This window comes from Gadus macrocephalus, chromosome 2 (genome assembly GCF_031168955.1).
Source record: "Gadus macrocephalus chromosome 2, ASM3116895v1".
In the NCBI taxonomy this organism is placed as follows: Eukaryota; Metazoa; Chordata; class Actinopteri; order Gadiformes; family Gadidae; genus Gadus; species Gadus macrocephalus.
Window position 1 is genome coordinate 11,532,363 of NC_082383.1, and position 16,339 is coordinate 11,548,701.

Sequence of the window (16,339 nt, forward strand, 5' to 3'; positions counted from 1 at the left end):
GTGTTTTAGTCATTCTTTATATTTAAAAACAAATGTTAAAATATGCTCTTGTCATTATGTGTTATAGGGGCTGGGTTATTCTTCGACTTTGAAGTAAAACTATTTTAATATTTTTTGTTTTTTTATAAAAAAAAAACAATAACTGCCACAAACAACCGTACAAGAAACAATAATTGGGAGTTTGGTAAAAACAGTCGATTTATTTAAACAAACATTAACTTCAGATTAAGATTTAGACTAACATGACATTTTGGCCTTGTATAACTATAAGACAAGGTGGTCATTTTTCCTACACATTCACTACTTTATTTAAAAAAGGGGTTAGAAAATCAATTTTTTAGGCAGATAGACTTAATACAATAATCTGCTCTGCAATATCCAGCCCAAAACAGATTGACTTGTAGAGCTTTTTTCTCAGATGACAGCTAAGCCTAGCCTATAGCCAAACATTCAATTAATTCCTTTCAATTCATTCTTTCCATTCATAGTCTGTATCTTCAGAACAAGCCCTACCAAGTCTAGACGAGGTCGAGTAACATTTGCCATGGCATGACATCAGCAAATAAAACCATAACTTAGACTGCATTATGTACAACAACAGCAAAGTAACATGGGTGAGAATAAAGTCAAAAAAACTATACAAAAAAAAAAAAAAATTGTAGTTGAGAATGCTGATGTCTGGCCATTCTTTTGTGACAGCAGAGAGAGTTGCAAATAAGCATATTGAGCGTGCGTTTGTGTGTGTAGCGATTCAGGAAAGGATGATGGGGGGAACCGGTTGCTGATACACGGCTGCGATTAAAGCAGACCGCCTGTCTGTTGCTGGAATACGTCAATCGTATCTTCATCCTCCATTTCCAACTGTAATTTGAAACGATAACAGGGGGGTGGGGTCAGAGGAGAAAACAAATGATATGGTTAAAAGCCTAACCCAGCTGCTGGTAGAAGTTAAAAATGCTGCTCTTGGTGAGATTTCTCTTTGCTCAAGGGCCTGGGAAGGCCATGTTTTAGTCGAGTTTCCTCATCCAATGATGTTCTTCAACAGCATACACGTTACCCTACACCACATGGTCAGGCTTACTTGTGATGGCGTATCCGTCTCGTTTATTGGCTGTCCATCAAACCGGAACCTGATTTGCCGGATGGCCAGTCCCTAGGAGGGGTTGGGGCAAAGACAAATTAGTTAATAATGTACATACATGAAACTGTACCCAATTGTCTCTGCATGTTTTCAATGTAATTTTGAAATGGCATAAAGCAAGGATGAGGTATTGTAGGCATATCTCAAACACATGGGGGGGAACATATGCAATGATGGGGACTTTCATCTCAAATGAACTCCCTTCATGTGGTGCCTGTCCTATATCTGACCTTATTTTTCCCTTCACTAAAAGATCACAGGGGAAAGACAAATAAGAACATAATAGCTTTTATTATCAAGAGCTAAAGCTTTGTTAGCTGTCACATACGTCTGTTTTAAGTGGACTATAATATGATGATGATAATAATTATAATAATAATGATGATTAAGACCGATAGGATTACATTTGTTGCATGAAAATATCAGGTTTTAATTCGTTTTAAATATGTGGGAGGAATTCAATAAAGCATTTAACAATTGCTTTTGCTTGTTCATTGAATATTAAATTCATTTTAGTAAACCATTCAAGTATTCAGGTATATTTTAATTTACTACTATATATTGCCAGGATCATATTGAAAGTATATGTTTTCATATATTCTGACGCATCCACATCGACCAGCTCCATACATGCAGTAGCGGCACAGCAAAAGGCACAGTGTGGGGTTGAGCGAGGCTGGATCAGTGACCTACAGGATGGAGGCTTGCACAGCTCTCTGTATTAGACCCCAGGATTAAGATGTAAGCATCATAATGTTATGGTTCACTGGCATGATTATAAATGGGTGCCTCTGCCAAATGTTTTTATGGCCAGGCCATGTGGTTTTTATTCTGTGATTTTTATTATACATTTGTTCCAAGGAGTTTATATCGATTTATTAGGTTATATCCATCAATGTCAATACTTAGGTGGACTGGGGGCTTCCTAACTTTGTAGAGTTGGATATTTTTGTACATGGGCCTTTTTCTAGCGATCCAAAATCCAGAGGGGTGTTTGCATTTTTTTTTTTCTCTTCATGCTCTTGAATAGCTCTAGGGTTGTGTTGTCATTCAAACGTTGCACCTTTTTTGTTTTTATCCCCATATGTTCAAAATCATGTCCTAATTGGAGAGGTGCAGTAAAGTATTTTTAAATGTGTATGTAATCCAGTGAAAAGAAGAAATATGTTTACGGTAACTCTTTTAATCTATATAGGGTGTGGGACCCTTCCCCGGAGCCTGCCATGTTGCACCGTCATGTTTCCAAAGTGGCTCAGAGTGAGAAAACATTGAGTTTTTGTTTTAGTTGTAATCATATTTGCTGTCTTACTTAAAAATGTTGACCTATATTTTACAGATTAAATAACTAAATGTAATTAAATTATCTATCAAGAAACCTCATCACGGGACACTTCGCTACCCGATGCTATCGTTGACGATGACATCATTTTGGAAGAACCTCCTTATAAGCCAGTAACAGGCCATCGTAGCCTCTCCTACATCATTGGACAATTAGGGATGCAGGGAGGTATGGGGTGCTAATCAGTTGATTGCAATCTGCTACCTAACCGCTAGATACCACTAAATCCTTCACACTCCATATTTACGTGGATTTCATTTCCATTGAGAGCACTCCCACAGTTGTGCCATAACTTCAAGCACTGCTTGAAAACATTGCCATATGAACCGTGGCTGAGGGCTGTGATTACATAATTCTTAGGTTTTTCGCATGACAAATCTCACTTTGGTGCACACAGCATGCAGCCACTGTCTCCGTAGATACCATGTATGTATACAGCACTAGTGTGCAATACCTTTCTACAAAGTTGATGCTAGTGTTCGCCATCCATCATTGTGGCCGGCAGATTTTGGGCAGCGTTTCCAAGCTGTAGGAACCTCATTCAAACCTCACGCTTGATGGACTTACTAACCGGAATCAATCTAGAAGTGTTGTGCTGTTTTAATACTGCTAAACTTATTGATGAAATAGAAAACAAGAAAATAAATATTTTAAGCACGTAATGGGTAGGATGGAGCCCCTCCTTGTTAGCAGGAGGGAGACTACTCACTGAAAAAAAATCTAAATTACATTGTTCCTTCTAATCTAACTTGCTTTGCAATTGTGACACAACTACTGTAGCTTGGCTTGCTGGGTGGAATGAGTGGCAGGGGTTAAGCTAGTGTCGATAGTAAGATTCTTGTATGGTATAACCCATAATGTATGGGTTAGCCGGCATTTTGTATTTTAAGAAAATATCAGTAATGGGTTGTGATTTTATTGATACGATTATTGAAATCCCCATCATTCACCTTTGACTACAGTCAGATATGTCCAGGTTATTTAAAGCTACCAGCCAGGTGAAATGTTATAACGACTTTAAAGGTTGCATCAGCGATTCTAGGCCGAAACATTAATGATCCCGCCCCATAAGCTGGCAGTCAACAATAACGCGTCTCTGTAGGCAGCCTATGTCACGAGATCGTACACAATAACAAATGGTAATACCAACCACTGAAAACCAAAAATAAATAGTATTTTAACCAATCACAGACAAGGGTTGGGTTTTGCACTGCGTTTATGATAGTTTTTACTGGATGCACGAAACACGGAAGGGAGGGGCGAGCTGGCTCTGTTTGTTTGGGATCTCGCTTCAAATAGACCTCTGAAGAACAAGTCCCGTGTTAGCGGTTCCCTCGGTCAAATGTCTATGGGAATTGGGAAATAACATGGCGTTTTTGAATGATCGTCGCACATAACAAACTCTGTAGGTGGCGAAGAAGTAAAAGCTGCGTTTTGGATTGTCGGTGCCCTTAAAGTAGCATTAATAATCGTTTCCTACTTTAACTGCACCGACGATCCAAAAACCCAGTCGAAACTAGATGGAAAAAGTCTGGAGATCAAAACGGGATACAGCTTTTACTTCTTCACCACCTACGGAGTTTGTTATGTACAATCATTCAAAAACCCAATGTTATTTCCCATCGACATTTGACCGAGGGAGCCGAGAACCTCGGAGGCGGGACGTATTCTTCAGAGGACTATACCAACAGAAGTGACGTCACCCAACATCTCTGATACAACCTTTGATACAACCGCTGATACAACCAACTCACACTAGGCAAGTTTGCCTGTTCCGTGCTGCAGGAAGATTCAGCACGATTCTCCCCCTCCCCACTCCCCCCGCTGGCCCGTGGTCACACTGCTTCCAAAGGCCGTGGCCTAGGCACGATTGCTCCTTCATACATACGTCATCACGTCGTAATACGATAAATACGTCATCACCAAGCGTGGTGTCCAGCGGCGACTGAATGCTGTCGTCGGCCCAAATTTCAAGTAAAAACTCGACTTCACTATCGCACCAACGTAAACCCACTCGTGAACCGCTTGCCGCCATTGTTTAAAATGATTGTTGTGGGGAAGAAGGGCATGGACCTATAAAGAAAGAAGGGTCGCGCAGGGACTACGTCATCCAGCTCACGTTGCGTATCCGCACGTGTCATCTCATTAGCATCTGTACTTTGGCCACGGCACACCTCTCCCAAGTGTGCCGTGGCCAAGGGGCTGTTCCATGCTGGAATACGGATGGCATGGTCACACTAGCCAAACGTTCTAGACTTTAGTATGCAAATTAGCTCGGGCACGGGGACGCGGCCCTAGTGTGAGTGGCCCCTTTAACTTGTTCCAGAAGGTAGCCCAATCATTGCAGCTAATTGCACGGTATACTTCATTGTTACTATGTTGTTTCCATTCAACTCACCTATGGTTGATTGAGCCAATTTGGCCACAGTTATGTAATCTAGGTTTTTTATAATGACATTGTTACCCATGTTTTAAGTAAAAAAAAAAAAGGCATACAACTGACTGATGGTTTTGTCTCAAGAATATCATTGGCCAGGATGACCTTTTGTTACCTAATTTCACATTGCTAAATAGGATACACAAGGGCACTGCCTGAGTAGGCCTAATTAATCTATGTCACTTCTGTAATTTCCAATCACTCATTATGTATTTCCAGTATAGTTAAATGTGTAGCAGTTTTACCTGTCTCTCGCAGTAGGCTTTCATGAGTTTGCTGAGGGGGGTGTGCCTTTTAATCTTGAACTGAACCACAGAGCCATCCTGTCCTGCTACCTTCAGGTTGATATGCTCGCTGCTTTCCGTTTTCACTCCTTCCTAAAAAAAAAAGGGGGGGGGGGGGGGGAATGCATTAGAGACTAATCATAAAGCATGCAAAGGAACATTGACTCAGAAATCCGATGATGCCAACTGTAGAAAGGCAGGCAAATGTAGAAGAAAACAAAAATATGGTTTTGTCTTAACGGTGTCCAGACATGAATTGTTGAGTCATTCCATCATTCAATTGAATGAATGCAGGTGTGACACTTTAAGGAGCACAGATAATTTCACAAAATAATCGCAGTCACAATAAAATGAACCTCACTGGATTAATCCCAGAGGGGAATTTAGGTTTATTTATTCTTACAACATGCATACACAATTCATCCATTAATGCTTTTTGGTAACTTTTTATTTTATTAAAGGAAACGACGTGTGGAGCCCAGAAATAATGAAGGAGAATTGAAAGTAACTTTCGGAATGTTATAATCAACAAACAAGATTTGGCCAACAGTAGGGAGACTAGTCAACTAAGAGACAACGACTGGGTCAATAGCCACCATTCATTCATTCATTCGTGGAGATTTCATGTTTAGGGTAAAGCAACATCACTGAGCGCATTGGTTTGCGGTCAGTAATCAAATGGAGCAATATACGCGCCTATAAATGCGCGTTCACAATCCTTCCGGTGTATTCAAGTAGTAGTTGATTTTTTTTTCTGTCCACAACTTGAAATAAGGCATTTTAAGAATAAGATGTCAACTTTTATTTTAGACCATAACCTAATGATACAGCCAATTATGTGGAACATTGGGCGCAATATTTAGAAACTCACCTTAGGTTTTTCATCAGCCATGGTTACTCTTTTTGCGCTTCTCTACGCTGCAACACAAAGAATACGGGTACGCGCACGTGCTCGCTACCGGTTAAATTATTATACAAGCGTGCGCGTCCATGCGTCCATGCGCCTCCACTGTCATCGTACGTGAATGGCTAGATCAGTCACGTGGTACAATGCGCAATCTATTTGTGGGCGGAATTGACCGGATCCGCGGCAAAGAAGCTTTCAATAGCACGTGCACGCGCATTTCGTTTTTATCCCCTTTATTTCGATTTATTTCAAACGGAGGATGTTGTAAAGTATTTTTTCGTATGGGCATTTGACAACGATTACATACTATGCTAGTCACAGTTCTCGTGCAGTAAGAAAATTAACATATAGATTTCAGGATGGTTTGATTTGAGTCATGATTGGAGTAGATCACAGTGGCCATCTTGTTTTTCTTACTGCCATGACCACTGCATGGATGTAGAACGAGGACAGTAAAGATATTAGAGCATAACGTAATATGTCGATACTACAGTCTCTCCGATTTTCTCCTATACGTCTCTATTCATTAAATTAGTGTGCTCAAGCTATATTCAAAATAAATATGAAAAATGAATACGATAACAAATACATTTAAAGTTGTTTTTAAGCAGGCGATGATAACCCCACACTGACGTCACCACTACATGCGTTTGGGGTCCTTTGACTGAATCTTTGAGGCGGGGGAGCGAGCAGCGCTAGCAGTAAATGTCATGAAATGTTTGTGTTTTATAAAAGTGCCTAAATTCAAACCAACCAACTGTATATTGATCTGATTGGTTTAAAAATGGAGGAGTTAGACGTTGAGCCGACAACAACTGTAAGTCGAATATTTTTTCTTGAACGGTTAGGCTGACTGGCATTGCTAACTTGGCTAACAGTTACCAAAAGTAACGTTAAAACATGCATGCAACTGACATACATTTTCAGAAAGGAAACGTGTTGTGCCATTCTTTTGCATTGATACGTTCAGCTTTTACCAATATGATGCTCAATTCCAGAACATCCCGGCCAGTGAAGGAAATCATTTGGGGTTTGTTTGGGGTCCTGGAGACATATTGGTGTATGACACTATCTACAAATCATCAGGTGTGTATTACCAAATAGTTACGATTCTTACATGCGTCAATATCCTCGTCACTTTATCATCATACCTTTACAATCTCTGTGCTTGTCAGGCTCTGTGGGTACATGCTCCTCCTTCATCCATGAGGTTAGGAAAGATGAGGACATCTACTCTCCTATTTTACGCAAACTCTTTAATGAATCCCACCACATCTTCGTCGGACTGCAGACCATTAGAGAGGACCTGCCTAACAAAAACAAGAAAACACAGTAAGATCCTCGTTCTGTATGTGATAGAGATAACTTACGTTATATTTGTGAAATCAGTGAGCGACTGATGGCACTCCTTTTGTCCTTCCCACAAGGTTCGTCAGCATCAGTAAAAACTACAGATCAGTTATTCGAGCGTGCATGGAAGAGCTACAGCAAGTTGCAGGTATCAACATTTAAATTCAGTTGATGTATCAAGCCCTCTATTTCTATTATTATAATATATTTGTAATAATGCATTTTTCTCATATTAGTTGTATATATTTTAAATATACTCTTGTTTTCTACTTTCCCAGTTTTAACACAAGATACAGAATTGGCCACACAGTATGGAAATCAGGTATTGCTATTTCTACGTTTAACCAGATTATTTCATAATTATATCTCTACTTGTCTCTACTAGCTTCTAAATGACAATTTTATAAATGAATTGACAGTTGCATTCTGTAGACAAGGGAAACCTTAAGAAGATATGCTTGTGTTTCATGACAGGTGTCAATTCTCTTGGCTATCGAGCTGATCTGGAATCTTTGTGAAGTGCTTTTCATTGATGCTGCTCCAGGTTAGAATCTGCCCAACCTTTTTTTTTTTTAATTTAATCTCTCATTTCACTCACTCTCAGGTGTGTTGTAAATAGATGTATTTATGTTAGATCTGGTAACACCTTAATTCCCCTCCTTGGGTTTATTACTTGTATAACTATTTTATCTTTATGAAAAATAAACAATTCCACTATGTATGAACAGTGGTTTTAAAGGTTAAGGCCCAATCCCATTTCTACCCCTTACCCCTTCCCCTTCCCCCTTCAAAACAAGGGGGAGGGGGAAGGGGTAAGGGGTAGAAATGGGATTGGGCCTAAATGTGTGTTTCACTCAGGGGGGTCTCTTCTGCTGCACCTGCTGGACTGGGTGAGGCTGCACAAGGCTGATGTGGATGAGAAGGCCCAGGAGGTCCTTCAGAGTGAGAGCCCCACTGAGCACCATGGCTACTGGGATGTGGTGAGTGCAACAAAAACACTTCACAGGTTAGCTTCATTCATAAGTTCTACAGCATATTGTAGATTTAATAGTGATTTGGTGGTTAATTTCTTGGAAAATGAATATAATTTTTTTAGTCATAGAAGACCTATTAACATGTTCACTGCCCTTTTTTAAGTCCACACAACCAATGGTATCAAAGCGTCATGTTTTTGTCTGAAATATGATCTAGTATTATAATACTGTCATTTGGTAGGCACTGATACCATATTTGCTTATATTCTTAGCAATGGTGGCCCCTGTCAGTCAAACCGCGCCCTCAACCTGGCAGGGTTAATGCCATATCTGGCAGCTGAGCTACACAGGATTTCTTGAATGACCACCACTACCTTTGCTACAGGTGCTGAGCTATCTGATGCAGGGCAGAATGGAAGAGGCCAGACAGATGCTGGTGAAGTGGGGCGCGTTGAAGCCGGCTGCCAGAAGCATGTATAAGCAGATGGACAACCTGCTCAGCAAGATGCCTGTCTACAACGTACGGCTCACATACTTGCATTGTCTCAGTCATGTTATAGGGTCATTATATCGTCTGTACTCCCCAAATATAGTTTTAACCAAATGTTGCCAGGTCACGTCATCCGAATCAATCTATCACGGCTCTCCTATAGCTCTTTCTAGTTGGTCACCCTTGACCTCTGTGACCCCTTGACCCTCCCCCCCAGCCTGGCGGAAGCCAGACACTGACAGAGTTCGACGTCAAATGGAGACACTGGCACGACATGGTGGACCACAGCCTGCAAGACAACTCCTTCGCCAGTGATCCCAACCTGGAGCTCATCTGCAAGGTCTGTGACCTTTACATTCTGTTCCCCAACCCTGCTAGTGTTTAGACAGTCTACCAAGTGGCAGCCATGGCGCCTGTTTTTTTAAGCTCATGTGTAAAAGACTAGCGTGTAGCTCCTCTAACAGCCTTGAACTGGTTTGCGATAGGGGGATGAGGTTGATCCGCCACCCTTCTAAGTAAAGGGGAAGAAATGTGATTTTGTTCTTGTAAAACAAAGCCAATATATTGTTTTCTTCATTTGATACCTGGCTAGTTCTCTCAAACACGGCGCATTCTGATGAAGGCAAATCGACCGGCGCAAAATGGTATTTTCTTACGGATGCTACGTCCATACAAAGGTCTTCTAAACCCCTGTGGTGTTATGCCTAACTAGATCTTGATGGGGGATGAGGATGCCATACTGGAGCAGAAAGACCTGCTCAGCACCTGGTATCACTTCCTGGTCACCCGCCTGCTCTTCTCCCACCCCACGGTCAAGCCCACAGAGCTGCATTACTATGCACAGGTATACGCTACCTACACTCTTACTCTTAGTGAGTTATTGTTAGTCTCAGTCGTTTCGACTGATTTATAGTGCGTCATTACCAGTATTAAAAAATGTGAATTTTACTCATGATTTTATTAAGTTACCGACACTATAATTCAATAATATTGTTGATGCTCTTATGGTGGTATTGGATGGATGTGAAATGAAAGATATTGGTTTATCTATTTATTGGGATAGATATATTTTCTTTTTTTAAACTCGATCTGTGTGTTTTGTAACGTACTGCCTTTGGGGAAAATGTTAACCTAGCGGTATGTTCTAGTCATGCCTGGCCATGTTTGACTCGCGAAGCGCCCCAGAACCTCTGGACAGCATCTTATTGGCTGCCTTTGAGTTTGACATCCACCAGGTCATCAAGGACTGCAGGTAATGCCCACATACAGACGCAAACACAAACTATCATCAAGTAATGCTCAACCACGTAGTGTTCCTGTCATATGGCTGTATAGTGAAGTAAAACATTGAATTGTTTCAATCATTTGTATACTCTTTTAGCATTGCCCTCAACAACTGGTGGTTTGTTGCCCATCTGACGGACCTACTGGATCACTGCAACCTCCTTCAGTCCCACAACCTACAGTAGGTGGCTTTGAATGCTCTGTGAATTTTTTCATTCAACTAACTCAAGCACCAGGCTTTGCAAGAGCAAAACGGGAAAACGAAGAGCTAAACATCCATCCATACATGGATATCATTCTACGCAGCAGAATTATGCGAGGAATGCATAATTTAATAGTTACGTCAATAAAGAAAGTACGATTTCTAACATTTTCTCTTGTGCTCAGTTTTGGCTCGAACCTGAGGGAGTTTCTGCTGCTGGAGTATGCCTCGGGTCTGTTCACCCATCACAGGTAACGAGAAAGCACCGTTCACCCTGGGTGGGCCTCATAGGGAACCTTTTTTGTGCTGCTTAAAGAGGGGTTCTCCTTTTATTTATGGCACGACCTTGGTGGAAAAATATCTTTCAAAAATGATGTTTTTCATCTTTCCTTTCCAAATGAAGCACACATTTTGTGTGGTCACTTTTCTGGCTGGGTCGAGAACTTATGTTAGAATTTCCTGTGATTTTTTGTTTGACCTACTTAATGTGTGTGTGTAGTCTGTGGCAGCTGGCGGTGGACTACTTTGACCACTGTCCCGAGTTTGGCCGCGTATACCTGGAGCAGCAGATTGAGCATGTTCCCCTGGACACGGAGCGCAAGGCTCTCAAGGTCCTCAGGATCTGTGAACAAAGGCAGATGTCCGAGCAAGGTTGGTCTCTTAGTCTGTTAGTTAGTCAGTCTAACTGACTAACTAACAGATGGTGTTTCAACTAATGGTGGTGTGTCAGTCTGTGTGCACACCACCATTATATACACTTACATTCAATGGCCACATTTCCAAATACACTTTCTAATTTCACTGACCTTGTGGGGACCTCCTTACGGGAACCATCTCTCCCAAGTGCGAAGCATCTGTAAGATAATGGCCAAACGGGCACTGAGGAACAACCGGCTTGGGTCTGCTCTCTCCTGGAGCATCAGGGCCAAAGACGCCGCCTTCGCCACACTCATATCAGAGAGGTTAGTGCACGCGTCAATGAATAATGACGTATACGTCTGTCTCTATTTAAAGATTGTGTGAGCAGGAAGTGGATTTGTGGCTTGCTACAGACCCAAATCCCTCACATCCTAGTAAGGGTCAAGAATATATGCAACACCGCAAAACAAAGACTGTAAATGCCATTGTTTATGATTTGTGCAACCAGCAGCGGAAACGGTCCATATTTGGCAGATTGAGGGGAGGAATTGAATGTCATCGAGGTAGTCAGTGGCCAAAATTTGTCCACATTCAATCCTCAACTCTTTAAAGCTGGGGTAGATGATTTGCCAGAGTAAGTGTGATTTTGTCGTATCCAACCCAAAAACCTACCCACCCCTCCCTTTCGGCCATTCACCCAAAACACATGAGTAGCGTGCTATCTTAAGCAATAGGTCTGCCTAGCCTTGTGTTAGACTCCGGTCATGTGCAGTGAATGCACGGGCGCAGTGCACGCAGGTAGCCGGGTAGATACACATAGGTACAGGTGGGCCATCCAATAGCTCCCTTTGGGCTGCATTAAATAATAGGACCAGCTTATTAGGGCGCACTCACACTAGGCCATCTGTACCGTACTACGTTTGCTCCCTAAATTCTAGATCATTTGGCTAGTGTGAGCACTCCATTCGTACTCAAGTACAGTTCAATTCCGTGGCCTGAGTACACTTCGGAGAGGTGTGTCACAGTACAGATGCTAATGAGCTGACACACGCACACGCACGGATATGCAACCTGAGCTGGATGAAGTATAGTCCATGCGACCCTTCTACCCCATTAAACAATAAACATGGCGGCAGGCAGTTCACGAGTTGGTTGACGTTGGCGCGATAGTGAAGTTGAGTATTGAAAAATCAAAAATCCCTGTTCGTCACAGCGCGGGGTTTCTTGGTTCACTGGAGAAGGCGTGGCTGCGCACGGAGTCTAGATCTCTTTAGAATAATTTGCATACTGCCAAATGAAGACAGCCGCATGCAAGAATAAGTTCACGTCTTGAGTGTAGGCTACAAACGCGATTAGCCTACACTCTATTTACAAGAGATATTTACAAGTGCAAAAACACCAAAAATAATTGCTGACCACTTGTTTCTTAGGACAGTTCCTCTGCGTCTGTCTCGTAGATCGCACCATCTTTCAACGTCTTTGTTTAATACGACTGCATCACCTTCTCTCACATGATCAGCAGCTCGCGGATTTCACTTTCTCTCCAGTTAGAATTTCTCATGATGATATCGCTGCATTGTCTCTGTGGAGACAGCGCAGCAACACCTCTACCCCCACACAATCGTACTTGAGTACGGTACAGGGCAACTTTGCCTAGTGTGAGTGCGCCCTTACAAGCCTGCGACAGCCACAGATACAAAATGTTTTTCTTTTTTATTGCCAGCACCTTTGATTTATTTATTGATGGTTGTGAATTTAAGACTTTTTAAAGTCTATTCATAATACAACTTAAATTTGGTATTGATAGCCTTAATGTGTTTACAAACATGTATTCAAAATGACAGCGTCCTCTGCATGTTTTGCAGCCAAAGAAAGTTTCCTTGTAATGGCTACTTGAGGCACATGGGTGTGTCTGGGTTTCAGAATGTAGGCCATCCAGCTTCTTCCCCTGAATGCATATTATTGTATAGGTTGGGGATGCTCCCTTCTCTCCGTGAGCATTATGTGTGTGCGTGTGTGTGTTACAGATTCCTGCAAGACTACTGCGCCAGGGGCACCTTCTCTGATCTAGACCTGATCGACAACCTTGGGCCGGCCATGTTGCTTAGCGACAGGCTCACCTTCCTAGGTAGGAGCCCAAAGCCGTGGTGTTTTCGTATGACCTGGGCCTTCTCCCTGTCTCATAAGGTTGAATGCCTCTTCACATGGACTTTAGTGCACATTCAGGCACATTAACGGTGTCCTGGCTGGTTCCCAAGAGCCATTCCTGGACTGTCATATGATGCACACACACTCTTATAATCGGCCTTAACGCACCAGCATGTGATTCTTGTGAATGTTTGATGCTTTTGACTAAGGATATTTAAGAAAAAACTCGGATACAAAAATCCATAAATGACTTCTGACGTCTGATAAAACCCCATTGTCTTTCCAGCAATAATAGACCCTTGAGTGTAAAAAGTAAAAATATGCAACCGGGCTCCATTCAACTGCATTAATTATGTAGAAGCATTGAACAGAAATTTGATTTATTAGCCCGTCGACTCTCCAAACCTGACTGTTGTCCACCAAGCCCTGGTGGGGGAGCTGCAAATTCTGACCCCATGACACACACAGGAGGGATCACAAGACCAGCCGTGTGTGTGTGTGTGTGTGTGTGTGTGTGTGTGTGTGTGTGTGTGTGTGTGTGTGTGTGTGTGTGTGTGTGTGTGTGTGTGTGTGTGTGTGTGTGTGTGTGTGTGTGTGTGTGTGTGTGTGTGTGTGTGTGTGTGTAATGCATCTGAAGAATGTGGACCGCTATGTGTGTTTCTGCAGGAAAGTACCGCGAGTTCCACAAGCTGTACGGGGAAAATCGCTTCTCGGACGCCGCCACGCTCCTCCTGTCCCTCATGACGGCCCAGATCGCCCCGCGCAGCTTCTGGATGACCCTGCTGACGGACGCGCTGCCCCTGCTGGAGCAGAAGGAGGTCAGACTCCCGCCTAAAGTTAATGAAAGGAATACATGGGAACCCGAAATGTCATCATTATACAATTTGCATCAAAACAGTTCACAATTAAAAAAAACGGTTCTATCGACCATAAATTGGCTCGTAAATGGTGATGTCTGAATAAGTCCAGCTGTCAAATCGCAGCTGCCACCGATTTTAGCCGGCTAATTTTACTGATGAAAAATGTCCCTATAGATACCCTGGCAACATGAAAAGGTGTACCACTGATTGGGTGTTTAGTAGGGCTGTAACGATACGCGTATCAAACCGAAAATCGTGATACTCAAAGCCACGAACCTGTCTCGCGGTGTGAGAAGGCAGAAGCGCGATATGCCCTTTCTAACTCTTCGGTCAAATTGTCCGATTGAAATTTGCTAATAATTTGTCTAAATAATAGTCTGCTGACAGCGCCCCCTCCTATCGATGCCGTAAATATGTGACGAGATGCCCTCACTGTGATCACAGCTCTCCGTGAGCACATTTCTCCACAGCCGTCGAAGTCCTCATATGCGATATGAACGACATTTATCCAGAGTGGGCCAAGCGCGAAAAAAATTGCCTGTGTGATCCTGTCTCTATTGTTTTGTGTGATTTGACTGGCAGTTTGTCTGCTTATAGGTCGGAATGAAGCGGCCACCGATTATTGACAGGATGGGTACTTTATTCTACCGGACTCGTTCGCTTCTTCACTAGACACACGCGCTACCGCTCGCTCTCCTCGCTCGTCCACTCACTCGCTGACGTCACTCACACACGCATACGCACACTGCCATTCTCCCGCACACACATATGCTACTCGTAACACTGCCTCGTTATTGCGACGTTCATGTTTTTCCTCATCTATTGAAAGTTAGGCTATTAAACATGTTGCATTCTATATGGCCTGATTATGTCATTATTTAAGCTACATAGCCTAATAAGAAGCGCTAATAAGGATATTTGAATAAACCAACCAAACAGTTAAAGGGGCCCTATTATGCCTACCAGCAAAAAGCATCCTCCAACTGCAATCTTTGGTTATTTCTTTATTAATTTAGCTATACTTTAATAGTATTCTTTCGGTTCAAATCTGTTCAGTGTTCCAAATTATTTGTTATTAAATGTTACATTAAGATAATTGGTATTTAAGTGTTTAAATAAAATGCTTTTTAAATTTAAAAGAATCGTGGGATGTATCGAACCGTGGGTCAAAAATCGTGATACAAACCGAATCGTTTAGGGTTAGTATAAGTGTAACCAATCAAAAAAGCTGTTACAGCACACTTGCCAGCCATATGTCATGACACATTGAATGCAAATAGCTGTTTTAGATGATTACACTGAAGGTAGCAGACAAAGGAGGGGTTCTTTCTACCTAGCTATGTATGCAGTCCCACCAGTGGCAGTGTTATTATGTCGTCATGGCAGCCCCAGGGGTGTGAGTTAAACTCTGCTGCTGTTATTCCTATCGCAGGCTATCTTCTCAGCGGACCAAACCCATGAGCTCATCTTCTGTCTGGAGGACCTCACTTCCTCACTGAAGATCCCCACGGGCCTGGATGCACCCATGCAGGTACTGATTCCAACCACCCCGTCACAATGCTCAGTCTATACAGATGGTCATTGAAGCACATGCATTTCTGCAAAGTGACATTCATTTTGGAAGCATTTAATTAAGGTAGGGGTTAGGTATCTTGCTTCATAATGTACAACCTTTGGGCTGAGAGTGAACAATCAAATTTCACTTAATTGGTTTAATTTGAGGATACGCTCATACATGGATGAACTAGGGGTGCAAACTCATCACCGTTCGGCATGAGATGGTGTTTATATAATTAACTAATTGTACATAACTTATTTTCCTTTATCATTTCACGTAAAAAATACATTAGATTTCAATAGGCAACCGAGTTGTTTTTATTGTAAGCCTGAATATCACTGACGGGCTTTTATGTCACTTAGTTTGTTTTTTAAAAATGCACCATGAATATTAGGAAGCGTTGCCCAGCCTAAAAGTTGTAAAGCAGAGGTCTGTCAAACCCATGACCTTTCAGGATGAAGACGTGGAGGTAACCAAGGTGGAACTGCTGAGACTGGCCCTGGCTAGGAACCTTGCCATGGCCATCGTCAAAGAAGGGACCGTGGCAGTCTGAAGACCAGTGTTTTAGCTGAAAGCCTTTGTCTTTTTTTTTTTTTTTTTACCCCTCCGTGTTGTATTGTTTTTGTACTGTATATTAAATCAACTGATTGAAACATGCTTTTTGATAATAAACAGTTAAGTAAATGCATTGAAACAGATTTCACGTCCTTAAAATGCACATAGCGT

At 42.1% G+C, this 16,339-nt stretch overlaps 2 protein-coding genes across 2 annotated transcripts; one reads left to right on the forward strand and one right to left on the reverse strand.

Annotated features, from left to right (window-relative positions):
• Positions 1 to 173: 173 nt before the first annotated feature.
• LOC132449814 (small ubiquitin-related modifier 2-like) lies at positions 174 to 6,222 on the reverse strand. The gene is made up of 4 exons (XM_060041644.1): positions 6,073 to 6,222; positions 5,163 to 5,294; positions 1,082 to 1,153; positions 174 to 861 (listed from the first exon to the last, which is right to left on the reverse strand). The coding sequence occupies exons 1-4, from the start codon at positions 6,091 to 6,093 to the stop codon at positions 799 to 801; spliced, it is 288 nt and encodes a 95-aa protein (XP_059897627.1). The 5' UTR covers positions 6,094 to 6,222; the 3' UTR covers positions 174 to 798.
• Positions 6,223 to 6,320: 98 nt separating this feature from the next.
• Positions 6,321 to 16,307, forward strand: nup85 (nucleoporin 85). The gene is made up of 19 exons (XM_060041339.1): positions 6,321 to 6,925; positions 7,107 to 7,194; positions 7,284 to 7,440; positions 7,536 to 7,606; positions 7,737 to 7,780; positions 7,933 to 8,002; positions 8,317 to 8,438; positions 8,818 to 8,952; positions 9,140 to 9,262; positions 9,635 to 9,766; positions 10,071 to 10,174; positions 10,304 to 10,387; positions 10,594 to 10,659; positions 10,908 to 11,059; positions 11,253 to 11,370; positions 13,075 to 13,175; positions 13,862 to 14,013; positions 15,488 to 15,586; positions 16,068 to 16,307. The coding sequence occupies exons 1-19, from the start codon at positions 6,893 to 6,895 to the stop codon at positions 16,164 to 16,166; spliced, it is 1,950 nt and encodes a 649-aa protein (XP_059897322.1). The 5' UTR covers positions 6,321 to 6,892; the 3' UTR covers positions 16,167 to 16,307.
• The last annotated feature ends 32 nt before the right edge of the window (positions 16,308 to 16,339 follow it).

Bases quoted from the DNA above. Each gene is read 5' to 3' on its own strand.
- LOC132449814 (XM_060041644.1), bottom strand. From the start codon at position 6,093: ATGGCTGATGAAAAACCTAAG. The intron at 5,295-6,072 runs GTGAGTTTCTAA...TTTTTTTTTTAG, and splicing joins TGGCTGATGAAAAACCTAAG to GAAGGAGTGAAAACGGAAAG. The intron at 862-1,081 runs GTAAGCCTGACC...TTCAAATTACAG, and splicing joins AGACGGATACGCCATCACAA to TTGGAAATGGAGGATGAAGA.
- nup85 (XM_060041339.1), top strand. From the start codon at position 6,893: ATGGAGGAGTTAGACGTTGAGCCGACAACAACT. The intron at 10,175-10,303 runs GTAATGCCCACA...ATACTCTTTTAG, and splicing joins CAGGTCATCAAGGACTGCAG to CATTGCCCTCAACAACTGGT. The intron at 10,388-10,593 runs GTAGGTGGCTTT...TCTTGTGCTCAG, and splicing joins CTTCAGTCCCACAACCTACA to TTTTGGCTCGAACCTGAGGG.